At 33.5% G+C, this 26,579-nt stretch overlaps 1 protein-coding gene across 4 annotated transcripts in view; it reads left to right on the forward strand.

The window, feature by feature from the left end:
- Positions 1–26,579, forward strand: part of KIAA2026 (KIAA2026 ortholog) — a 106,302-nt gene that overhangs the window by 55,104 nt on the left and 24,619 nt on the right. For 3 of the 4 annotated variants that reach the window (XM_057548701.1, XM_007182190.3, XM_057548702.1), the window contains 2 exons: positions 8,604–8,683; positions 23,066–23,155. In XM_057548701.1, coding sequence (XP_057404684.1) covers positions 8,604–8,683; positions 23,066–23,155 — 170 coding nt within the window. The remainder of the gene's footprint in view (positions 1–8,603; positions 8,684–23,065; positions 23,156–26,579) is intronic. The other variant, XM_007182189.2, reaches the window with a different exon arrangement.

Consider the following 26,579-nt stretch of genomic DNA (forward strand, 5'->3'; position numbering starts at 1 on the left):
ACTTTGTTTAGCTGATATAGTTGCTGTTATACCTTAGTTATTTAAATCATTAAATACAATTAAATGTATTTTAAAATGTGTATGTAATGTATAATTGATAAAGAAATAGAACAAAATTTACCATCAAGAACAGGCTTAATTTGTTGAACTAATAATTGCGAAGTGGTCCACATTGACCCAGATGATAAAAAGCTACAGTTTTTTTAAAGTGACTCTCAGCAATAAATCCTTTAAATTTTATAAGCAATCCATTAGGCTATATAAATTTAGTTTTACTGATTTGGCAAGTTCTCTTTGAAATGTTAGCCTCTAATATATTAAATAATATTTTAAAATTTAAAAACTGTTTTCAATTCCAAAGCATGTAGTATTGTTTTATTAATACCATTATCACCTAAAACCTTTTAAGTGTTCATTTATGACCTACTATTCATGTGTTCAAAGGTAATTATGGCTTATGATGGTTTATAAAATAAAATAGATATTGATGTAGCTCCTATACAGATTATACCAATAGCAGAATAAAAATATTAACTCCTAAGGATTGAATTAAAAGGAGTTTGTATTGTAAGCAAATAAAGTGTTGCTTCATTTTTAAAATGGAAGTTCAGAGTGTTTGTAGATCAGAGAAAAAATTTGTGGGAGTTGCATGTCCAGTTCTAGACAAGTGGATGAATAAAACTCAGAAGCAAATTCAGTGAGTACGGTTCATGCTCGCTGAGTCTGTTTGTTGGGAAGAGAAGGCTTACAGGAATGAAGTAGAAGTAAATAATGGCACTCGCCTATACACTTTCTCATTTTATCTTCAGGGCAAATTTTGGAAAGTCAGTTTTCAGTGGCACAATTACTAGGATCTGGCTAATACAGTTTCCTTCTCCCTTGTTAGTACTGAGTAAGCATAGGCCAATTCTTTTCTTTAGTTTCTTCACTAAACTTCTTACTGGCATAGCAGTACTACGTAAAATGATATAACAACAACAAAACATCTGTTTTACGTCTTTCTGTACACTTGTCTATCTGAGGCTTTGCCTTGAGGTTTTTTATTAGGTATGTGACATTGTGGCCTTTTATAGTTAGGGGCATACCCTAATCCAGTGTTTCCTTTCTTACTCTTTTTAAAAGTGAGCTTCATGGTCACAGGTTTGGGAAATATTCCTCTTATAGATTCACATTGTGCATTAGTACAGGTCCACAGTGCATCTTACAAAACTCTTGTACCGGATGTATTTTGGAATTCAGAAATCTTCAGATTTTAGAAGGGTATTATATATAATGTTTATTAAATAACATCCCCAGTGGAGCTTAGGGCAGCCCCTGTAATCAAATGTATAATTTCTACAGAAAAATGTATGAAATAGTCAAACTAAATGAGATGAAGACTATAAAGAACCTCATAACAGTTTATGTCAGGTTTTGCTATCATATAAATTATTTTTAAAACTTCAGTTTTCAGAACCTTTTGGACTGTAGAATTGTACATAAGTGATTCTGGGCCAGTATATTAAGGACTTCAGAAAATCTTGAAGAAAACTGTTTAGTTTTGTTTAACCTAGTATTTTTCAAGTTTACTTGAATACAGAGCTTTTTTCAAGGAATAGTATTCTGTAGAATATGCTTTGGGATAAGCTGTGTCACCCATGGCTGATTTATGAACCTTTACTTAGGGTGGACTAAATGTCGTTAATCTGGATTTATGTAGTTAACCTGGTCCAATTTATGTTGATTACACAGGCCTTAAATTTTGGTGGAATCTCCAGATTTAGTAAAGCCTTCTTATTGTGATGGCAGATGATTTTTAGTAGAAGGCACAAAGATAAATTGGTTGAAAATGATTTGATAATTTTAGTGCACTGTGAGGCACTTATGCAATCCATAAGCATTTTAATCTGTTTTTCAGAATTGAACTTTTCTTTCTGCTTTTTAAATTTTGAATTTATTTTCATTTATTTAAGCCTGCTCCTTACTCTTGGAAGCATTGTAGAATAGAAAAACATTGGCATTTTCCCAATTATGCATACTTATAGCACTAGATACTTCTCCTTCATAATACTTACTTATAAAATTTATTCTTAATAGTTGAATTTATTTCTAGGTTGTTTTGATGATTGTCTCCCTCTGTTCTATAACATTCTTGAGAACAGAAGGATTATTTCTGGTTTTGCATCCCTAGCACTTAGCACAGTGACTAACACATTGTGTAGGAAGCTATTGAATGAATAAATGAACACACATAATGTGGTTCTCCCAGATATAACTAAGATTTATCCCTTAATATGTATCTTTCACAGTTTTTTAAGGCATTTATATTTTTTAATAGGATTATACTATACATACCATTTTACAATCTGCTTTTTTCCCACATGACAGTATACCATGAACATCTTTGTGCAATAAACAGATCTCTATAGCATCATTTTAAATGGCTGTGTAGAATTCTATTATGTGTATTGTGTAGTCCATTTAACCAACCTCCTTATTGGACATTTTGGTTGTTTTTGGTAATACACTATTATAGCTTGTGTAGAGCAGATAGAGTTGAGTGAAATGAGTGAGAAATTTTAAAATGAGAGGACTTTTTGTAAAACCTGAAAAAGACAAAAATGATTCAAGATACATTAATTGTTACAAAAAGGCTTGTGGTATTTTAAGTTACTCATTTCAACCAGTTTGGTTTGGAGGGTTTTTCCCTCCTTACATGGTCATTATTTTCAACCAAATCATTTTGTGTTAGCTCCTCTAAACCAATTAAAATAAATAAGACAAGTGGTGTTAGTTTCTTATAGGTGAAGAAATTAAGGTTCAAAAATAGTAAATAGCCTCATTTAATAGTTGTTAAGTATATGGTAAAGACCATACAAAGGTCAAAGAGAGGCTAAATCCATGTGTGCTATAGTAAGATTTAATAGAAGATGAAGGACTTTGAAGAATAATGGGGATTGGGTAGATGAAAAATGGTTAATAATGTGAGCACAGCCATGGAAGCGTAATTAAGCCAAGTGTCACTGAAAAAATAAGCATAATTAGAGAAAAACTTAAGGAAAAAGTTGAAAAGTTGAGGGTTTAAAAGGTGTTTGAATGGTGGATATATGCCATTTTGAGGTGATATCTTTCTGGGTATGTGGTGCTATTTTAGATAATTGAATCAGGAATACAGTGCAGGGAAATGAGCTTGAAATAAAATATATCAAATGTGTGAAAGTAATGAGCTGCTTTATAGGGAATGACTGAGAAAGTAATGTAATCTACAATATTTGATTATATCCAGGCCCTTATCTGTGAAACAGTTGTATAATTCTGTGTTAATATTACTATAGAACCTAACTATGTGTCTTTATGGGAAAAATTCTTAGAGGACCAACTCAAGATGCCAAGATATACAAGACTGAAAGAATCAACTGTACTCCACGTCCTTTTATTTTAATGCCTTCTACTTCCCCCACCCCTCCAAAAACCTAATACTCGTATAATGCTTACTGCATGCCAGACACTATTCTAAGCCTTTATATATATTGTCTCATTTAATCCTCATAAAAACTCATAAGTAGATGCTATTATTACCCCCATTATATAGATTTTATAGATTTTTTAAAACTGAGGCACAGAGAGGTTTATTAGCATATCCAAGGTCACACAGCTAGTAAGTGAATGGCAGGATTAGGAGAAGGAATGTTGCAGGGTTATTAGGATGCCATTAAAGAGCTATAAAAAGAAACTGGCAATGTTTATAAAAATGAAGGGGTAGAGGATAACTCCAGGAAGAGGAAATTCTAAATCCAGATAAGGAATGATTATGTGACTGTTCTATCACATTGACAGAAGAAAATAACATTTTGAGAGAGATGTTGCAGTAAATAGCAGAATTTGACAACTAATTCAGTATTCTGAGTTAAAGGGGAAAAAAAGAAATAGGTATTCAGGAGTTATCGAATTATTTTGTAGTGTTAAAAAAATGCACGTATGATGAGAAATTTGCTCATAGGCAAGGAGAATAGAAGGAAAATCAGCTGTTTTATTAAAGTCAAATGGCTTACTTAGAACATTCCAGAAACATATTGGCCAAGATATGGACATTTAGTAAATTAAAGCCATATTTAGATTGTTTCTGTGATTTCACAGTCTAGCTAGGCACTTGCCAGAATCACTTATAATACAAATGCTCTTGGGTTTTTACTTTTAACAGTGATTAATGTCTTAGTATCCATTCACATTAATATTCCTAAAATGAAAGTACCGAGAGAGTAGTGTATGTGTTAGAATAATTTTTAAACATGGGAAGGCCGAATCTAGGAGCATTGAAGTGGAAGCCTGAATAGTCCAAGAGGCCAAGGAGTGAATACAGGCAGGAAAACCAGGTGAAGGTAAAGATGAAGAATAAGAGACTAAGGAAAGAGTTGGATTGGGAATGATAGTCACCTTAATTTTTCTGGTAAGTGTATCTCCATATTCTAGAATACTACAACTTTATGCCTAAGTTATAGTGTGAAATATGTTTTTAGTTATATTTTTCTCTCTTAAGTTGGGCTTCCTTCTAGAGCTGATCTAAGCATAATTTTAAAAAGCTTCATTAGGCTGTGCTTGTATCATTAATTACTAGGCCATATTTAGTTTCCTTATCCATTTGTAGGTGCATGTTGACACTCACTTTTTGCCCATGTTTGTGTTTTAGGCTCAGGAATTGTGTTGAAATTCTTTGTATGTTTTAAATTGACTTCTGACAGTTATATTTTATGGGACTAGGTGATTTAGGGCAGTGGAGGTAAAAGCCCTGGGTATGATCAAGTAAGTGGTAGAGGAATGGAAGCCCACTAGGGGGCAGTATGTAACTTGCCCTCTATATATCTTGCCCTGGAGCAAAAACAGATTATAAAACAAAGGCTGTGTGGTTTTACAGTATCCCATGCTCCATTTTAAAAGTAATATTTAATAAAAAGTAACAGTTGATTTTTATTGAAGAATACAGGAAAATTTGTATTCAAATTGTTTTGTGGAGGACATAGTCTCAAGGTATTAAGTAATAGTGAATATGCAAATCTTATAACCCTAATCAAAAGGAATGCTCTGAAATCAATCAGATGCAGATTACATCCCTGTAGAATGTCTGAAAAAAATGCAGTATTTTACCATAAAAAGAGCACAGCTTTGAAGTGAGACAGATCTAGTACAAATATATGCTCCAGTGCATATTAGCTGTAAGTTCTCCGTCAATTTATTTGCCTGTTTATAGCCTGTTTCTTTCTCTGTGAAAAATGAGGTAATACCTACCTTGCTGTATTTTTACAAGGTTTAATGGAATAGCAAGCAAACGCATAGCACCTAGCATGGTGCCTGGCACACGGTAGGAATCAATAGATGGTAACTATGATTTTTGAGAGGTTAGAATTACATAATGGAAAGAGCTTGGACTTTGGTATTAGAGTCCCTGGCTATGGGGCTTACTTATTACAGTGTAACACTTAAGTAAGTTAAGTAACTTTTTTGATCTTCATTTATCCCATGTTAAAATGGGGATATTGCCTACCTTGGAGGGCGGTTTTCAGAATTAACTGAGGTAATTTATATATCACCTTACTAAGTGTCTGACACATAGTAGGCTATCAATAAATGTTATTTTCCTTACTACCGTTCCTAGGTCATGTTGTGAAACTCTTTGGTAAATTGTGTAAATTATTTAAATTGTCTGTCAGTGTTTTCCTCATTATAAAATGGACTCAGATTGACCCTCAGAATTGTAAACAATTACCTGCCTCCCTTTTTCTATCCCCAAACTGATAAAATTTCTGATGAAGTATAGGATTCTTATATTTAAGGATCATTTCTCTTGTGTGCTAAATGCTGTACGTACAAAATGAATAATAGGATTTCTGTTGTCAATAATTCCCAATCTAGTAAGGAAGAGAAACATATAAACAGATAATTATAATACTGTATGATAAGTGTTACATTAATTGATATGTGTACAAAGTCGAGTGGTAGCACATAGGACATAAGAGCAAGAAGAAATAAAATGAAGGACTAAGTTAAAAGAATTTGAAGAAGGTTAAAAGATAATAAACATTTTGTTTAAACTTTTACCACAACTTAGCTAAGGCACATGAGAGCAACAGCTAACATTTATTGGTGATTTACCATGTGCCTAGCAGTAGTCTAAGCTCTTAAGGTGTTTTAACTCGTTTAATTCTCACAACATGGGTGATATCGTTATCCCTATTTTAGAGATGATGAAACTTCACAAGGAAATAAAATAATTTGCTCAAGGTCTTGCAGCTAGTAGGTGGTTAGAACTGATATTCCAACCCAGGTAGTTTAGTTCCAAAACTCAAGCTTAAAACTACTGCACAGTACTACTTCTAGTTACTTAATAACATTTAAGTATCTTACTGACATGATGAAAGGAGATGCCTAGTAACCACCTCAGCTGCTTAATTTACTTAATTTACAGTCAAACAGAGTGACTGTTAGAGTTAACTGAGAATTTAGTACCTAAGTTTAGTGCCTCTGTGTCAACAATATGAAATTAATTGGGAATATCAAGAGTGACCTCTGTTGTGCTTATAAATAAATACAAAATCAAATTATTTTTTAAAAAGCTAGTTAGAGGAGTGCTGAGGGGGTGGGGAATAGGAATGAGGAAGGATTTCATTTCCTTCCAATTGCTGTCTTAGGTCAGCAAGCAGTTAAATCTTTTCCCATGAACTTTCAAGAATAGTAAAGGTAGCATATAGAGGAAAGGCATTTTGGTGTTCAGATTTATCAGTCCCCTTGAGAGGTACCTATTGCATCCAGTTTAGAAATCAGTAACTAGCTGTATTATAGAGATACCAAGAATTTAATCACTTGTCCTTGAATATTGCTAAAGCAGCCACCCACCCACTTGTTTTTGTATGAGTTTAGTTCTAGTGTAGGTACTGTGTGATCACATAAGCAAATAACAGTGATAAAAGAAATATACATTAGGTTTTTTTGATTAATTTATTTATTTTTGGTTGTGTTGGGTCTCTGTTGCTGTATGCGGGTTTTTTCTAGTTGCGGCGAGCAGGCGCTACTCTTCATTGTGGTGCACGGGCTTCTCATTGCAATGGCTTCTCTTCTTGCGGAGCATGGGCTATAGGCGCGTGGTCTTCAGTCGTTGTGGCTCACGGGCTTAGTTGCTCCGCGGCATGTGGGGTCTTCGCGGACCAGGGCTCGAACCCATGTCCCCTGCATTGGCAGGTGTATTCTTAACCACTGCACCACCAGGGAAGTCCCTACATTAGGTTTTTTAATTTAATTAAAAGCGAATGTCAAATATCAGATTGTTGCCTAGTAGAACAAAACACTAAAACCCATGTGAATCTCAGCAACTGAAAATTTGCAGTAGTTCAAGTATGGTGTACTTGCATTTTATTGAGTCAAAGTTAGAAATGACCCAAATTACAGTTCTGTGATATGATTAAAAGAGAAAAACAGAAGAAAATACAATTATATTGTAAACTGGAATTGCGCTTATGAGTTGAATAAAATGTTGCAATAAAATTAACTGTTTTTATTCAAGAAGATCACATCTGTGCAGGAAAACATTTAGAAAAGAACAATAGGGCTTATGTAGTATAGCAAAGTTGCTTTCGGTACTTAGTCGTTTTCTCTTTTGAAAAAAAAGTAAATTTTAAGATGACTTTAGCCTACAAATGATTGTGAACTAAAATTAACTTTTAAGTATTTCTAATTAATTTTTTATTCCCTACATAGATTGTAAACTCTTGGAGGACAGGGTTTCCATTTTATAATTTTTTGTTGTCCCCATAAATTGTACTGTATCTCATGTTTGTTGAATAAATAACAATTTATTAATTGATTTTGCTGATTGCAAATGGGGGGAAAAACATTTACTTGAATATGTTCCTTACTGGAAAATAGAGGTTATATGTATGTACATATTTCTTTTGTCTGGTTAAATACATGTTTTAGATTATATGTACTTTATGCTCAAATAGATTTCTTTAAGAATGTGGATTTATTTTTCCTGGTGATTTCTGATTGCACAAATGACTAGGTGCACTTTAAAGGGAGATGTTTACCTTGTTTTAAAACTGGTTATTGAATACTGCCAACGGTAGCCCATTAGGTGAGTGCAGAACTAAAGGGATAGAAGGAAAACCCTGTTTCCTAAGCTACTGAGAGGATTTTCACATTAGGTTGAATAAAGACCATAGTCTTCAGAGTATAGTTCTATGCAAGTTCCTGACTACAGAAGTCATTGTTAAAGGTAAGGTTTTTTCTTAGGTAACCTCATTTTAAGTTGTGAATTAGATTTTAACTAAGCAGTAGTAATGTGACTTTTTTGCCAAATCTTACTGTAATAAATTCTGGTACTGTGCAACACATTGGAGATTATAGTAGTTTGGCTCTTATAGAAAGAAAACACCATTTGTTAATATGTCTGTTACAGGTAGTTATAGTTTAATGTTTGCTTTTGCTGGGGCTTGTTTTGATTCATCATTTTTATTTGACTCACTAGAAGCCATCTGTTAGTTATAATTTAACTTTCAAGGTTCTATGTAATTTGGTTTTTGTTAATGAAGTGCTATAAACAGCATTATGAAGCTTTTCTCTTTTAATCTTGAAAGGAAAAAAATCCATATCTAAAAAAGCAATCACAAAGAAGAGGAAAACTGTCACAAAGTCACCTACTGTACCAGAATTTCAGGTAAATGTTTCAATTTTGTCTCAGTATTTTTTAGTTTAATTTTTTGTTTCAGTGTTTATATTGTTCCTCAAGAGATTGGCTAAATTCCGCCATAACACACAATACTTTTAATGAGATGTTTCCAACTATGACTTTTTCCCTGCAAGTGTAGACATAGCTAAAATTTAATCTGCTAGTATTTCAAAAATTTTTACCTCTCTTTTTGTCTCTTGATAGTCAAAGATCTCTGTGGTTTTCTGTACACTATACTGTTTTGTAGAAGTAGTTTAATAGAAATATATATATATGTATCAAGTAAATGTGTAGATGAAAGTCTTCCAAGAACTAACTATAATTTTTACGTGGTAGCATTGTGTAGGTAATCCATTTTATTTTCTTTTATTTGGGCACTATCAAAATAGTAGACTTATTAACTTAAAAAACAAAACTTTTAACACAGCTATATATGAACTTCAGAGAGAATATTAAGTAAAAGTTAATTGAATGGTTTTTTAAACCTTTCTGCAAAAAGAAAAAAGTACTTGTATGTACTGCTGTCTGATTATGTGAAGAGTTTTCTGTTTGTAGCTGATACTAGAATAAGCAGAGAAGTTCACCCTAGTTAAATAATACTTTTATTTTCTACTTTATAAAAGATGAGTTTCTACAACAAATGACTATGTCTTTAAAATTTTTCTTTGTATTAGCATGTCCAATCTATTTCTGGTTTAGGTTATAAAATTAACACTTAATTGCCAAAAAAAAAGTGATGTTAAAATGAATTTCTGTGAATCTCAACTAAAGAAGAAAGTAAAAACTATGAAAATATTGATAATATGTAATGTGAGTTTAACAGTTACCTATGTCCAAAAGTGTAGACACATCTTTTTTTCAGTAAAAATTCTATTTTGGAAGTGTTTTTTATGGAAGCTACTAATTGGTAAAATTTAATACTTTTAAATGAACAGTAAAAGAAAATAGACATATTTTTCTTTTAGTATTTTAGAATATTTTTCATGACATCCTTAGGGTGAATTACAACCATTTCTACAAAATCCTTTTATATAAAATAACCTTGGTTCCAGCATATTCAGTTAAAAACAAAAAAGTGTATTTACTGTTTACTTAGAGGCCTTTCTACTATTGCTTGTGTGTGTTATTTAATGCTATAATAGTATATTGTCATTCATTCTTCCACTGATTTCATGCTAGCCTTTGCTATTTCTCCCACTCAGTTTTTTCCTTATTCCCTCAAAGTATTCATCCTGGCAGTATGGATCTCAGAACAGGTCTGGTCCACTGTTGATATTCGCCTTCATCCCTGTATTAATGGATGGATTTTTATATGTAATAAGTGGCACAGACAGCATAGACAGTTTTTGTTTTGTTCTGTTTTTTTAATTGCAGGTGGTATTCATTAGTGAGGCATGAAATCAACTTAGTGGATTGCATGACCAGCATTTCTTTTTTAAGCAACAAAGTTAAAATAGAAAAGAAATTTTAAGAGTGTTTCAAATATAATAAGGGTAATATTGTTTCATAAAACTTTGGTTTCCATTGTGTGTGTTTACTGACATGCAGTGTAAAATGTATTTTTGACCATGGGTTGGGGGCAAAAAAGTATGAAAAACACTGTCTTAAGTGATGTTTTTAGTTAGTTACCGACCATTTGCTTACCACTCAGAAACTTAAGGTCAAAAGTACATGTTTTTCTAGATTGAACTGTTTAAAATAAAGTGCTCTTCCTGGTTCTTAAGGTGTCCTAGAAAGAAGGCGGGGTTGGGGGTGAGAGAGGGGTGTGTGTGTGTGTGTTTGGCTAGGGTTGGGAAATAGACTTATGAGAACAGTGGTTCTTATGCCTGGTTTACAATTTAAATACCATGGTATTACTGAGAAAGAAAATTGACAGCTATTTCCCAGGAAATAGGTCATTTGCTTCAAATAAGCAAAGAATAGGACATAATATTAGTCACTAGTAAACTTTATTGTTACATGCAAAACTTATAGTTTTGCCTCTCGTAATAATTCTGTGTAGTTTGTTTCTTTAATTATTTGAAAGACTCCTACACATAAGAAGACTGGTTATTATATAACAAAGAACTGAATTTATTTCCTTCTCAAAAGCTCTAGCAATATGACATTTAGCACCTCAGAAACATATCCAGGAATTAAATTGTGTGAAATGTTCTTTGTTGTTGTTGTTGTTGTTGTTGTATTTAAGTTCTGGTGAATTAAAAAAGTGAATCCTGTTTTGACCTCAGCTACTTTTTAATTTGATAGTGGTTGTTGACTTTTTAAAAACTAGATCAAACCTATAAGCCTGTTTGCTTCAGGAAGAATCCGTGTTTATTTATATACACAACTAAAATATCTATACCTCAGCGTAAAAAAATAATCATCCCACCCCTATTTAAAGTATACACTGTAAGCAAAGACCTATTGTATTTATATTTGTGTATATATTATAATGGGACTAACCATATCTGTACCAGTTTTTCCGAGGAGTTACATCAGTGGTTCTCAAACTTTAAATAGTATAAAAATAATCTGATACTTTTATTAAAAATGAAAAATCCTGGGTTTCATCCTCTAAGGGTCCATCCTTGATTCAGTGGGTCTAGGTGGATATCAGTAATCTGGATAGTGCTTAAGCATATGGATTCTGGAACCAGGCTACTTGGGTTTCAATGCCATCTTAGCCCTAACTTGATAACCTTAGGTAAGTTACTTAACCGCTCAAAGCTTCCAATTCCTCATCTGTACAATGGAATAATAATAGTTCCCACCTCATAGGATTGTTGTGAGGATTAAATGATAGAACTTACTGTTTTATTATCTTATTTATTTTTTCAAATAAGCATGCAAGATGCTTTAGACAAAAAATACTGTGTTTATGAGTAGGAAAATCAATTAAGAGTTGGTTTAAGAGCATCTATTACTGACCTTTACCACTTTTTCCAGGAACTTAAGACCTTGAAATAAGTCTCAGATTTGGTCATATTTTATAAATCATGAAATTTCATCATTAAGCCTACAAGTATTTGAAAAGTGAAAAACTGGGTAATATTATTTGCATCATTGTGTTTTATTAGAGGGAAAACCTATGCTTAGCCCTCCCTACTCTAGCGTTATGTCGGGTTATACATTTGGCATATAGGGGAACTCGTCATGTTTTTTTACTTAGCAATAATTGCAAAAAGTTAGAAAATATTTTTATTTTTAGTCTTTAGCATGTTGGTGATATAAGCTTTTATGTCAAATTTAACAGTTACTGATTACTTTGTTAAACTGACTAAATTATTTTTTGTTTTTCTCTGTTTTATAATGTAAGATTTTTAGATTGAAAAGTGAATATTGATTTCCTTAATAAAGTTAACTTTTACCCAGAAGCCTTTTAATTTGTTTAATATTTGAGAGAGAAATCTAATATTATGTGAATTCTCTTTTTGTACACAGTTATAACAGTCATAGAAAGTATTCTTTATATATATATATTTTTTTTAACATCTTTATTGGAGTATAATTGCTTTACAGTGGTGTGTTAGTTTCTGCTTTATATCAAAGTGAATCAGCTATACATACACATATATCCCCATATCTCCTCCCTCTTGCGTCTCCCTCCCACCCTCCCTATCCCACCCCTCGAGGTGGTCACAAAGCACTGAGCTGATCTCCCTGTGCTATGTGGCTGCTTCCCACTAGCTATCTTTTTTACATTTGATAGTGTATATATGTCCATGCCACTCTCTCAGTTCGTCCCAGCTTACCCTTCCCCATCCCCATGTCCTCAAGTCCATTCTCTACTTCTGCGACTTTATTCCTGTCCTGGCCCTAGGTTCTTCAGAACCATTTTTTTCTTTTAGATTCCAAACATATGTGTTAGCATACAGTATTTGTTTTTCTCTTTCTTAGTTCACTCTGTATGACAGACTCTAGGTCCATCCACCTCACTACAAATAACTCAATTTCGTTTCCTTTTATGGCTGAGTAATATTCCATTGTATATATGTGCCACATCTTCTTTATCCATTCATCTGTCCATGGACACTTAGGTTGCTTCCATGTCCTGGCTATTGTAAATAGAGCTGCAGTGAACATTGTGGTACATGACTCTTTTTGAATTATGGTTTCTTAGGGTATATGCCCAGTAGTGGGATTGCTGGGTCATATGGTAATTCTGTTTTCAGTTTTTTAAGGAACCTCCATACTGTTCTCCATAGTGACTGTATCAATTTACATTCCCACCAACAGTGCAAGACAGTTCCCTCTACTCCACACCCTTTCCAGCAGTTGTTGTTTGTAGATTTTTTGGTGACGGCCATTCTGACTGGTTGGTGTGAGGTGATACCTCATTGTAGTTTTGATTTGCACTTCTCTAATGATTAGTGATGTTGAGCATCCTTTCATATGTTTGTTGGCAATCTGTATATCTTCTTTGGAGAAATGTCTGTTTAGGTCTTCTGCCCATTTTTGGATTGGGTTGTTTTTTTTTGATATTAAGCTGCATGAGCTGCTTGTATATTTTGGAGATTAATCCTTTGTCAGTTGCTTCATTTGCAAATATTTTCAACCATTCTGAGGGTTGTCTTTTTATCTTGTTTATCTTGTTTTCCTTTGCTGTGCAAAAGCTTTTAAGTTTTATTAGGTCCCATTTGTTTATTATTGTTTTTATTTCCATTTCTCTAGGAGGCGGGTCAGAAAGGATCTTGCTGTGATTTATGTCATAGAGTGTTCTGCCTATGTTTTCCTCTAAGAGTTTTATAGTGTCTGGCCTTACATTTAGGTCTTTAATCCATTTTGAGTTTATTTTTGTGTATGGTGTTAGGAAGTGTTCTAATTTCATTCTTTTACATGTAGCTGTCCAATTTTCCCAGCACCACTTATTGAAGAGGCTGTCTTTTCTCCACTGTATATTCTTGCCTCCTTTATCAAAGGTGAGGTGACCATATATGCGTGGGTTTCTCTCTGGGCTTTCTATCCTGTTCCATTGATCTATATTTCTGTTTTTGTGCCAGTACCATACTGTCTTGATTACTGTAGCTTTGTAGTATCGTCTGAAGTCAGGGAGCCTGATTCCTCCAGCCCCATTTTTCTTTCTCAAGATTGCTTTGGCTATTCGGGGTCTTTTGTGTTTCCGTACAAATTGTGAAGATTTTTGTTCTAGTTCTGTGAAAAATGTCATTGGTAGTTTGATAGGGATTGCATTGAATCTGTAGATTGCTTTGGGTAATATAGTCATTTTCACAGTGTTGATTCTTCCAATCCAAGAACATGGTATATCTCTCCATCTGTTGGTATCATCTTTAATTTCTTTCATCAGTGTCTTATAGTCTTCTGCATGCAGGTCTTTTGTCTCCTTAGGTAGGTTTATTACCAGGTATTTTATTCTTTTTGTTGCAGTGGTAAATGGGAGTGTTCCCATAATTTTTCTTCAGATTTTTCATCATTAGTGTATAGGAATGCAAGAGATTTCTGTGCATTAACTTTGTATCCTGGAAATAAATAAATAAATAAATAAATAACACTTAACTTGCAACAACAACAAAAAATTTGTATGCTGCTACTTTACCAAATTCATTGATTAGCTCTAGTAGTTTTCTGGTAGCGTCTTTAGCATTCTCTGTGTATAGTGTCATGTCATCTGCCAACAGTGACAGCTTTACTTCTTCTTTTCTGATTTGGATTCCTTTTATTTCTTTTTCTTCTCTGATTACTGTGGCTAACACTTCCAAAACTGTGTTGAATAACAGTGGTGAGAGTGGGCAGCCTTCTCTTGTTGCTGATCTTAGAGGAAATGGTTTCAGTTTTTCACCATTGAGAACGATGCTGGCTGTGGGTTTGTCATATCTGGCCTTTATTATGTTGAGGTAAGTTCCCTCTATGCCTACTTTCTGGAGGGTTTTTATCATAAATGGGTGTTGAATTTTGTCAAAAGCTTTTTCTGCATCTATTGAGATGATCATATGGTTTTTCTCCTTCAATTTGTTAATATGGTTTATCACATTGATTTGCGTATATTGAACAATCCTTGCATTCCTGGGATAAACCCCACTTGATCATGGTGTATGATCCTTTTAATGTGCTGTTGTTTTCTGTTTGCTAGTATTTTGTTGAGGATTTTTGCATCTATGTTCATCAGTGATATTGGCCTGTAGTTTTCTTTCTTTGTGACATCTTTGTCTGGTTTTGGTAACAGGGTGATGGTGGCCTTGTAGAATGAGTTTGGGAGTGTTCCTGCCTCTGCTATATTTTGGAAGAGTTTGAGAAGGATAGGTGTTAGCTCTTCTCTAAATGTTTGATGGAATTTGCCTGTGAAGCCATCTGGTCCTGGGCTTTTGTTTGCTGGAAGATTTTTAATCACAGTCTCAATTTCAGTGCTTGTGATTGGTCTGTTTATATTTTCTATTTCTTCCTGGTTCAGTCTCAGAAGGTTGTGCTTTTCTAAGAATTTGTCCATTTCTTCTAGGTTGTCCATTTATTGGCATAGAGTTGCTTGTAGTAATATCTCAGGATCCTTTGTATTTCTGCAGTGTCAGTTGTTACTTCTCCTTTTTCATTTCCCATTCTATTGATTTGAGTCTTCTCCCTTTTTTTCTTGATGAGTCTGGCTAGTGGTTTATTAATTTTGTTTATCTTCTCAAAGAACCAGCTTTTAGTTTTATTGATCTTTGCTATCATTTCCTTAATTTCTTTTTCATTTATTTCTGATCTGATCTTTATGGTTTCTTTCCTTCTGCTAACTTTGGGGGTTTTTTGTTCTTCTTTCTCTAATTGCTTTAGATGGAAGGTTAGGTTGTTTATTTGATATTTTTCTTGTTTCTTGAGGGAGGATTGTATTGCTATAAACTTCCCTCTTAGGACTGCTTTTGCTGCATCCCATAGGTTTTGGGTTGTCGTGTTTTCATTGTCATTTGTTTCTAGGTATTTTTTTATTTCCTCTTTGATTTCTTCAGTGATCTCTTGGTTATTTAGTAGTGTATTGTTTAGCTTCCATGTGTTTGTATTTTTTACAGATTTTTTCCTGTAATTGATATCTAGTCTCATAGCGTTGTGGTCGGAAAAGATACTTGATACGATTTCAATTTTCTTAAATTTAGCAAGGTTTGATTTGTGACCCAAGATGTGATCTATCCTGGAGAATGTTCCATGAGCACTTGAAAAGAAAGTGTAATCTGCTCTTTTTGGATGGAATGTCCTATAGATATCAGTTAAGTCCATCTTGTTTAATGTATTGTTTAAAGCTTGTGTTTCCTTATTTATTTTCATTTTGGATGATCTGTCCATTGGTGAAAGTGGGGTGTTAAAGTCCCCTGTTATGATTGTGTTACTGCCAATTTCCTCTTTTATGGCTGTTAGCATTTGCCTTATGTATTGAGGTGCTCCTATGTTGGGTGCATAAATATTTACAATTGTTATATCTTCTTCTTGGATTGATCCCTTGATCATTATGTAGTGTCCTTCTTTGTCTCTTGTAATAGTCTTTGTTTTAAAGTCTCTTGTCTGGTATGAGAATTGCTACTCCAGCTTTCTTTTGATTTCCATTTGCATGGTATATCTTTTTCTATCCTCTCACTTTCAGTCTGTATGTGTCCCTAGGCCTGAAGTGGGTCTCTTGTAGACAGCATATATATGGGTCTTGTTTTTGTATCCATTCAGCCAGTCTCTGTCTGTTGGTGGGAGCATTTAATCTATTTACATTTAAAGTAGTTATCAATATGTATGTTCCTTTTACCATTTTCTTAATTGTTTTGGGTTTGTTATTGTAAGTCTTTTCCTTCTCTTGTGTTTCCTGCCTAGAGAAGTTCCTTTAGCATTTGTTGTAAAGCTGGTTTGGTGATGCTGAATTCTCTTAGCTTTTGCTCATCTGTAAAGGTTTTTTTTTTTTTATTAACATCTTTATTGGAGTATAATTGCTTTACAATGGTGTGTTAGTTTCTGCTTTATAACAAAGTGAATCAGTTTTACATATACATATGTTCCCATATCTCTTCCCTCCTGTGTCTCCCTCCCTCCCTCCCACCCTCCATAGCGCCCCCCTCTAGGTGGTCACAAACCACCAAGCTGATCTCCCTGTGCCATGAGGCTAATTTCTCCGTCAAATCTGAATGAGATCCTTGCTGGGTAGAGTAATCTTGGTTGTAGATTTTTCCCTTTCATCACTTTAAATATGTCCTGCCGCTTGCTCTGGCTTGCAGAGTTTCTGCTGGAAGATCTGCTGTTAACCTCATGGGGATTCCCTTGTATGTTAATTATTGCTTTTCCCTTGCTGCTTTTAATATTTTTTCTTTGTATTTAATTTTTGATAGTTTGGTTAATATGTGTCTTGGAGTGTTTCTCCTTTCATTTATCCTGTATGGGACTCTCTGTGCTTCCTGGACTTTACTGACTACTTCCTTTCCCATATTGGGGAATTTTTCCACTATAATCTCTTCAAATATTTTCTCAGTCCCTTTCTTTTTCTCTTCTTCTTCTGGGACCCCTATAATTCGAATGTTGGTGCGTTTAATGTTGTCCCAGCGGTCTCTGAGACTGTCCTCAATTCTTTTCATTCTTTTTTCTTTATTCTGCTCTGTGGTAGTTATTTCCGCTATTTTATCTTCCAGGTCACTTATCTGTTCTTCTGCCTCAGTTATTCTGCTATTGATTCCTTCTAGAGAATTCTTAATTTCATTTATTGTGTTGTTCATCATTGTTTGTTTGCTCTTTAGTTCTTCTGGGTCCTTGTTAAACGTTTCTTGTATTTTCTCCATCCTATTTCCAAGATTTTGGATCATCTTTATTATCATTACTCTGAATTCTTTTTCAGGTAGACTGCCTGTTTCTTCTTCATTTGTTTGGTTGGGTGGGTTTTTACCTTGCTGCTTCATCTGCTGTGTGTTTCTCTGTCTTCTCATTTTGCTTAACTTACTGTGTTTGGGGTCTCCTTTTCACAGGCTGCAGCTTCATAGTTCCCATTGTTTTTGGTGTCTGCCCCCAGTGGCTAAGGTTGGTTCAGTGGGTTATGTAGGCTTCCTGGTGGAGGGGATTAGTGCCTGTGTTCTGGTGAATGAGGCTGGATCATGTCTTTCTGGTGGGCAGGACCACGTCAGGTGGTGTGTTTTGGGGTGTCTGTGACCTTATTATGAATTTAGGTAGCCTCTCTGCTAATGGGTGGGGTTTTGTTCCTGTCTTGCTAGTTGTTTGGCAGAGGGTGTCCAGCACTGTAGCTTGCTGGTTGTTGAATGGAGCTAGGTCTTAGCGTTGAGATGGAGATCTCTGGAAGCACTTTTGCCATTTGATATTACATGGAGCTGGGAGGTCTCTGGTGGACCAGTGTCCTGAACTCGGCTCTCCCACCTCAGAGGCACAGGCCTGACACCCGGCCGGAGCAGCAAGACCCTGTCAGCCACACGGCTCAGAAGAAAAGGGAGAAAAAGAAAAAGAAAGGAAAATAATAATAAAATAAAATAAAGTTGTTAAATTTTTTAAAAATTATTAAAAATAAAGAATTAAAAAGTCATAAAAAAAGAGAGAGCAACCAAACCAATAAACAAATCCACCAATGATAACAAGCGCTAAAAACTATACTAAGAAAAAAAAAAAAAAGGACAGACAGAACACTAGGACAAATGGTAAAAGCAAAGCTGTATAGACAAAAATCACACAAAAGCATACACATGCACACTCACAAAAAGAGAAAAAGGATAAAAAAATATTTATCTTTTGGGAAGTCTGAGGTCTTCTGCCAGCATTTAGTAGGTGTTCTGTAGGATTTGTTCCATATGTAGATGTATTTCTGATGTATTTGGGGGGAGGAAGGTGATCTCCACGTCTTACTCCTCTGCCATTTTGAAGGTCCCAGAAAGTATTCTTAAAGCTTAATTTGTCAAGTCTCAATAAGATAAGTCTTTAAAATAATTTAAAAGCCTTAGTTACCATGACTCTGCTTTTTGTTGGTAATCAAAATCTTTCATGTCATGTGTACTTGTTCCTATTCCATATGTGTGATTTATTCGAAAGGCTCCTTTGCAGAGGAAATCCAGAATCCAGCTGTTGATTAAGACTTACATAGTAGTATTATTTTTAAACATAAGCGTAAACTCACTGATCCAACATACCTCTGAAGAAGCTCTATTTCTCCATTTAACCAAGGGAGAAACTAAGGGATATGAAATAAAGTACTATCTTCAATGTGACAAATTGGGACCAAAATTAAAATTAGAGTTTGACTGCTTCACTGAGTTAAGGACCTTTTGATTGTATTGTTATTTTGAATTGCTACCTTTTTTCTTTAAAAATATTTTTCTTTACACATCCTTATCCTTCTCATTTGTTCTTCATGCATGTGAAATGTATCCTAATAAAATGAGTATTTTCAACTTCAGCTTTTTGTTTCACTTTTAACATCATGGGGTTTTGCTTTCCCCTTAAAATTTTTTCCATTTTTATATATAGTACATTGAGAGAAACATCAGGTTTTAATCATATCATATAGTGGTATAAAAATGTTTTAACTTGTTAATCATACTTACTTGTCATGTCACACATGATATCTTCATTTGCAGGTTTTGAAGTAGTCATTATTGCTGATATGATGATCATAGAAGTGAGAAGGAATTTTCCTGTCCTCATAGTTTTAACAGATGTTAATATAATTTTATTTTAAATATAATATAGATTTTGAATTTACACGATGCATTTATTGTTTTACTTATAATTTTTTAAATAAATTATTGGAGTGTTTTATTAGAATGGTAGTAAATGTGATCCATTTTATTTGGACCTGTTCATTTTGACTTTGCATTGTTTTCCCTTTGCTTTTTAATGTAATTACTATATTCTTTTACTTTTGTATGCTACCTTACTTGTGTCCTTTTTGGAATCAATAAAGTAAACACCTCTCAAACCTATTGAGTTTATACCCAAAGGGCATAATATCTAGCTTGAAGTAGTGATGAAATAAGAAATAATTTACTTTGTAATTTTTCTGAGATATGGTCATGGAGTTCTTTCAATCTCTACAGGACCTCCCCTCCCCCACTGTATACACACACTTCTGCTTCTTGAGTTGGAGAGAGGGCCTTTTAATATTTACCATTTAATAGGAGTGAAAGCTTAGGTATAATTTAATTCCTAAAACTATAATACATGTTCAATTATTGTTAGTTTTTTTGTTTTATTTTGTTTAGAGGGAACCCTTAAAGAATATGATCTAGTAGGAGGAGGAGGAGTCCTAGGTTCCATGGTTTTCTCTATGAGTGTGTCATCTTAGGTTACTTTATCTCTGTTAATTTTAACTAGCTTGTATATGAATTGGAGATACACCTTTTTAGCCTTTGCCAAGGTTTGGACCAAATTACATTTTTTGGGCGGTTCCTTTCAGCTCTAAGATTTATGATTTTGTGACTCTCTCATGGGTTGCATCAAGTGAAAGGTTAATTTGAGGGAGAGTGTGACATCCTTGAAGATGTACTTCTTGGGGGATAAAACTCTTCTTCTAACCTCTGCAGTATGACTGAAAACCTTCTCTTATGAGTGTTGGTAGTGTGACCCGACTGTAATCCAAGCTGCTATGGAGCTTTCCTTTTCACCCCTGGAAGCACCGAGCCTTAGATATTTTTTTCAAATTTAAGGTAATGAGGAGGTCTTAATAAGCTGTTTTGCTTTGTTCAAATAATGCATCTGTTCTCCTTATTGAGGTGAACATTTCTTATTGGATTGATTCTATTTTTAAAAGCACCATTTGAAAATGAATTGAGTTTAAAGGCCACACATATGCCTTACTTTGTAGAGAGAAGGAATAGAGTGTATATATGACAGAATTGGCATAAATCAAATTATTTTTCCCTTGATATCAGTAATAAAATTAGAATTATGTTCCCATACAAGAATTTTCTAATATCTTAACTTGACTGTATATTTTGGGTATATATATTAGGTATTGCATATATATGTAGAGAGAGGTATATAAAGAGAGTATAAATTGTCATGTAGATATTAAGTCATTTTAAGATAACTTCAAAGTGAATATTGCTAAAAATATTTTGACCCTCAAATTCAACAAAATTTATGTTTGAGTCATGTCATTTAAGAAACATTTGTCTTATCATTGTGCATTTAATTCACTATTCCATCCCCTATTTGGAAATTAATCTTTTTGAATTTTCATACTCATTTAGCTCCATACTACCAGCATGTTTCCATAGCCATGCAGATTTGTAATTCATAATCATTTAGTACATTATTGCTTAAAAATGTGATCTTCAGACCATACCTGGGAACTTGTTAGAAATGCAGAATCCTATGTCCTGCTTCAGACCTACTAAATCAAAAACCTCCTTTTAACAAGATTCCCAGGTGATTCTTATGCACGTTAAAGTTTGAGAAGCACTGATGTAGTACAGCTTACTTATAGCTCTTAAGCTGTGGAAATCATTCCTGGTTTGACTTCAGAACTGTGGTATCTGTTCCCTTAAACGGGATATAAATATTTGCTTGCTAATTAAAAGATCTTAAATTTTTTAGGGTGTGTTCAGGTGTAGGGGTATATGTTTTCATTGTTACCATAAGTTTCTACAATGTACATGCAAAATGTACCCTTACTCCATGTGTAATGAGACAGCTGAGATGCAAGTGAAAATTCCTCTGAGCTTTGCCACATGTGCAAATGAGAAATCCATGGTGTGCTATTGACTAATACATCAAGTTCAGTGAAAAGGGTGTAACCATCTGCAAGCTCTGTGGCAAATTTGACATGGTAGTCATAATAGCAGATTATACAATGGGAAGTTCAGTTCCCATTGAGTACTTTCTAGAAACCTGGTGTAGGGCCAACGTGGTTCTGAGGCTTTACTGATATAACAGAAGTTGAAGACATTATCTAGTTCTAGAGGCACTTATATAATTAGCTAGTCCACTGCTTAACCATCAGCATTTCTTCCATAATTCTAGATTTGGCAAATGGAAATGTGTAGTGTGTAATAAATATCAGCTGCACTGTCCTACTACATCATTGCATACTGTTTTCTACTCTGAAATTATTTAATTTGGGTTACTTAAATACATATTTTCCCTGCTTTGTCAGTTCTGTGAGTTTGAAATTATGTAGATGTTTCTAATAATTGTTAATACTAAGTATAATTTATATTATCTGTGATAACTTTTTCTTTGTCTATTAGGTTGAACCACGTTGCCATTTTTGTAGATCAAAGGCATATCAGCAATTTCATATGGTTCAACTTAATGATAAAGAAAGTGTCGGTGTTCCTAGTCTCTCATTTTTGTTACATAGTCATGAGGAATGATCTTGTTGTAGCCTACTTTTGCTTTTGTTGTTTTTGTTTGTTTTCTTTTAAAAGAAAATATGCCTTTTAGGAAAACAACACCCTTACAAGAAATTAATGAATGTAAGAAACATGGGACTGATAAAAATTTAATGATGAATTAGTAGCTTTATAAGTATAGTGGGGTTTTTTTTCATTATCACACAGTATAAACATTACAAGATTTTCATTAATCTAAAACTTTTCCTCTATATGTGGTTGCAGTTCTCGTTTGGAAATCTTCTATTTCTTTTTCACGACAGATTTTTAAAAATATAAGCTTAAATTATTTTAGAAAAAAAAAGTAAAATGTATTGAACAAATTGGAAAAATTCAGTATAATTTTACAAGAACTAAAATGTAGTTACTAATACTTTTGTTATTGTTGCTGATACTTCACTGTTTAAATCTTTAGTAATTAAGCCAAACTAGTGTGATTATTAATTAATAATTAAAGACCAAGTGTTTTGGCCATTTGCCAGCATTACCAAGGTGAAATAAAATGAGCCACACAATTATGAAAGGAAATAGATGCTATCTCTGGAGATGGTTTTATTAAGGACTACTAAGAAGATCATATTAAGAATGTATACTTAATTACATTAACTTCTTTGAATATATTCATATAGTTGAAGTCCCTCTTTATTAGCAATCCCAACAGCAGTAATGCAATTTGTTAAATTGTATAGTTAGCAACCAAAGCAAAGGTAAAATGATAGTTCTCCAGGGGTGCATTTATTCATCTGCTAGGGGACTGCTTGATGAAGCATTTCTTAAAGGTGATTCAGTAACCTGTGAAATCTAGGGTGAGTTTCCAGATCTTTGTCATTCTGGGCTGAAAGTTAAGAATGTTAAAAAAAAAAAAAAAAAAAACCTGGATTATAAAGCAAACTGAAAGGTGGGGATGTGGGGTGAAAGCCTGAAGTTCATACATCATAACAAGTAAATATCTTTTAAAATATAAACTGCGGAGCTTTCTTTGCATTTTGCTGTTACAAAGACAAATAATTGTGAATTCAGTGTGTTAAAACAACTTCTGTTACCACATTTTGGGTGTTTTATATTATGTGTTATCAAGCTGTGTTTTTGTGTTTTATTTTAGCTTATTTGCACTAATCTTGATGAACTCAGGGAATTAATCACAAAAATCGAGAATGAACTCAAAGATCTGGAAAACAGTAGAAAAAAATCGGTAGGTGTTGATCCAAAAGTTCTATCTATTATTGTCAGCATTAAAATTTATTCCTGCTTTTTCCTAAAGCCTTTTTAAATCTTGTTGTCCTGAGTTACATAAAAATTTGCAATGAAAAATAGAAACATTGTTTCTTTTATTTCTCCTATGTGGTCTAGTTTTCATTTTTAATACACAAAAATGGTGCTGGGGCAAGTAAATTAATTTTGTTTGCCTGGTTTATATCAGGTATAGTTTTAGATATTTCCCAGTATACTGGTTGGTTGTTTTCTGACTGGTAGTTTTTTGGGTAGTGCTTACCTTATTATATATTATAATAATATAATTATTCTTAATTAATAATTATATGCTTTTAATGGAAGTTTATTGCTTAGTAACATAAAATTTCAATTAGCTCTGACATAAATAACGTATGTAAATTGTTTAATCTTGCCCCAGATGTTTTTGATACATGCTTAACAATATGTCTTTTTTAAGAACCTTTATCAGCTGAAGGTCTTTTTTTAACTTTCACTATACTAAATTCACAATTAATCTTTACCTTCACTTTTTACTGTTCTTGAGAGACTAGAGTGTAAGGGGCATTATTTTAATTCACTCAACACTTGGTAAAACAATTATGTTATTTATTAAATCAGTAATACCCATTTAACTGACATTTATAATTGTGTTATAGATTTGAAACACAATTACATACCAATAAATAAATGGAGAAGGCTTTAAGCATTGAAAAAAAATCAATCACCATTAAAAAAAAATCCCTTTGTTTTATGCCTTAGGAACGTCATGAAACCACTTTTAGGTCTTTGCTCAGAACCTGTTAATCTAGAATGATGTATAATAAGGTTAGTGATACAGCAAGCTTCATTCATATCAGCAGATTTGTTAAAGTCATTTTATATGCTGTTCAGAAAGAACATATTGGTAGCATTCTGAAGGAAGGAAATTAAAGTACCATAAAAGTACAACCGTCTATGAGGTCGTTTAATACAGAGGTAAAACAGCCTTAAGCATTTTGGAAGTCACTAATATGATGCCCCTGAGAGTATCGCTGTAATCTAAGAGATGGGATACTGTTCATACTGATAGCCATCAATTAAGAAGAAAACATGTTCAATACACATTGTGTACAATATATAATCTGAGAATGCAGAAAACTGTATATTTTACAATTATTTCCATTAAAAATGGTTTGAATCCTTATTAGACTGTGAGGGGTTTTTTGTTTTGTTTTGAGTATATCAGCAATCTCTTCATATGGAATGAACCCCAAGTGTTGTTTTAAAACTTATCTCTGTGATGTATTTCTCAAACTATATTAAAATATTTTTTCCTCAGCCAAAAGTGTTTTTTTAATATATTTTATATGTATGCTCATAAAGGACTGATTCTAATCTTTAATAGGAAAGAATAGTCTTTTAATCAGGGTTTTATTTATAGTTTTTTTGCAGAAGCCATTTAGTCCATACTTCATGACTCTAAACAGAATTCTGTTAAGTAAATTTGCTAATTGGTTTTTATTAGCAGCAGTTAGACAATAACGTATGCATTTTAATTTGTTCCCATATTATGAATTAGAGTTTTCTTCTTAATGGATAGTTTTAAGCATAATTGGCTTATATACTTACTTATAGTATGTATTGTAAGAGAAAAAGACTTTTGCAAGCATCCTTGAGTTTTTCTGTAAAGCCATCCACCTCACTTCCATTGGTGGTATGAGGTATAAACATATTGCCTTCCTTCACAGGAACAAGTACAAGAGTAAAAGAAAACATGAATTACAAATATTTGACTCTATAGTCCTTGGGGACATGTTTATCAGAAAATTTTAGGTTATGTATGGGTTTTAACTGATTAGATTTTATGTCTCTAAATTTTTAACTTGTCCATGACCCTTGATATTTGCATATTAGTTTTAAAATATGTTTTCTGCTCTTCAAGAAATAGAAATTCTTGGAACTGTACTTAGTGGGGATAATGTTATTGAGATTAACAGTATACAGGCTACTTTCCCCTTAAATTACCTGACTAAAAAACTGTTTTCATGAACAACTTATCTCAATCAATGAAATGGCCACACAGCATAAAGGAAATAATAGTTGAAGTTTGCATCTCAGTGCCATTCCTTATTTTTTTTACAAAAGCTGATACTGAGTGTGATAAATGTTAGTTGTAATAATAGTTCACTTTATTGAATTTTTATGTTAGTATTGGAGAATACCAGTTTATTTGTCTGTCATCATTTGGGAATAAGGGGTTCCACTTAACTGAATTTTCTAGGAAGCTGAAACCTAAACCTTCAGTACTAAAATTCTTCCTTTAATCATTTAATGAAAAAATGTCCCTGCCTCCTTTATACTGAACATAATTTAACACTTTTTTGATGACTCAGGGATCATTACGAATATCCATAATTGTACTGATACCCTAAAAATCTATTGATGTCAGTTACTCTAAACATTCACCAATAGGCCTTTAGATTATTTATTTTGAAGGTTTTTGTCTGCTTGTTTTTTTGCTTTTGTTCTGTCTCTTCATTGTCAGCCTGTCATTTCTTATGTGTGTCCATGTACTCGCCCTAGCTGATATACTGTTGGTTACAAAGCAAGTATCCGTATTATTAGAATTAGGCTCATAGTAAGGACCTGAGGAATTTTACTAATGAAATATATGAACTTGGTAATAGTGATAGCCATTTTGCTTATTCCTTGCCTGGTGAGCTTCCTTCACTATTGCCAGACAAACGAAATATTAATATTGATCTTCATGAGAGGATATCACTGTGAAAAATAGTGTTTAGAGTGAAAACAATTCTATTGGGTGGGCCAAAAAGTGCCTTCAGTTTTTTAAGTAAAAGTAAAAGACACAGTTTTCATTTTCACCAAGAACTTTATTGAACAGCATATTCACCCTTTTGTTCCACTACCTTCTGCCATTTTTCAGGCAGCTTCAAAGTTCCTGAAAAACTTTTTATCTTTTTGAGCAAAGAACTGTTCCAGGTGCCTTTTACAGTCTTCTGGGGAATTGAAATATTTTCCATTAATAGAATTTCTTGAAGGCCGAAATAAATGGAAATCTAAAGGTGCAATGTCTGGTGAATACGGCAGATGAATTAGAACTTCCCAGCCAAGCTGTAACAGTTTTGCCTGGTCATCAGAAAAACATGCAGTCCTGCGTTATCCTGATGGAAGATTATGCGTTTTCTGTTGACTAATTCTGGATGCTTTTCAGCGGAGTGCTGCTTTCACTTGGTGTAATTGGGAGCCTTACTTGTTGGAGTTAATTGTTTGGCTTTCCAGAATGAGTTCATAATAGAGGACTCCCTTCCAATCCCACTATATACACAACATCACCTTCTTTGGATGAAGACCGGCCTTTGGTGTGGTTGGTGGTGGTTCATTTTGCTTGCCCCACGATCTCTTCC

Source organism: Balaenoptera acutorostrata, chromosome 6 (assembly GCF_949987535.1).
Source record: "Balaenoptera acutorostrata chromosome 6, mBalAcu1.1, whole genome shotgun sequence".
NCBI classification, from domain to species: Eukaryota; Metazoa; Chordata; class Mammalia; order Artiodactyla; family Balaenopteridae; genus Balaenoptera; species Balaenoptera acutorostrata.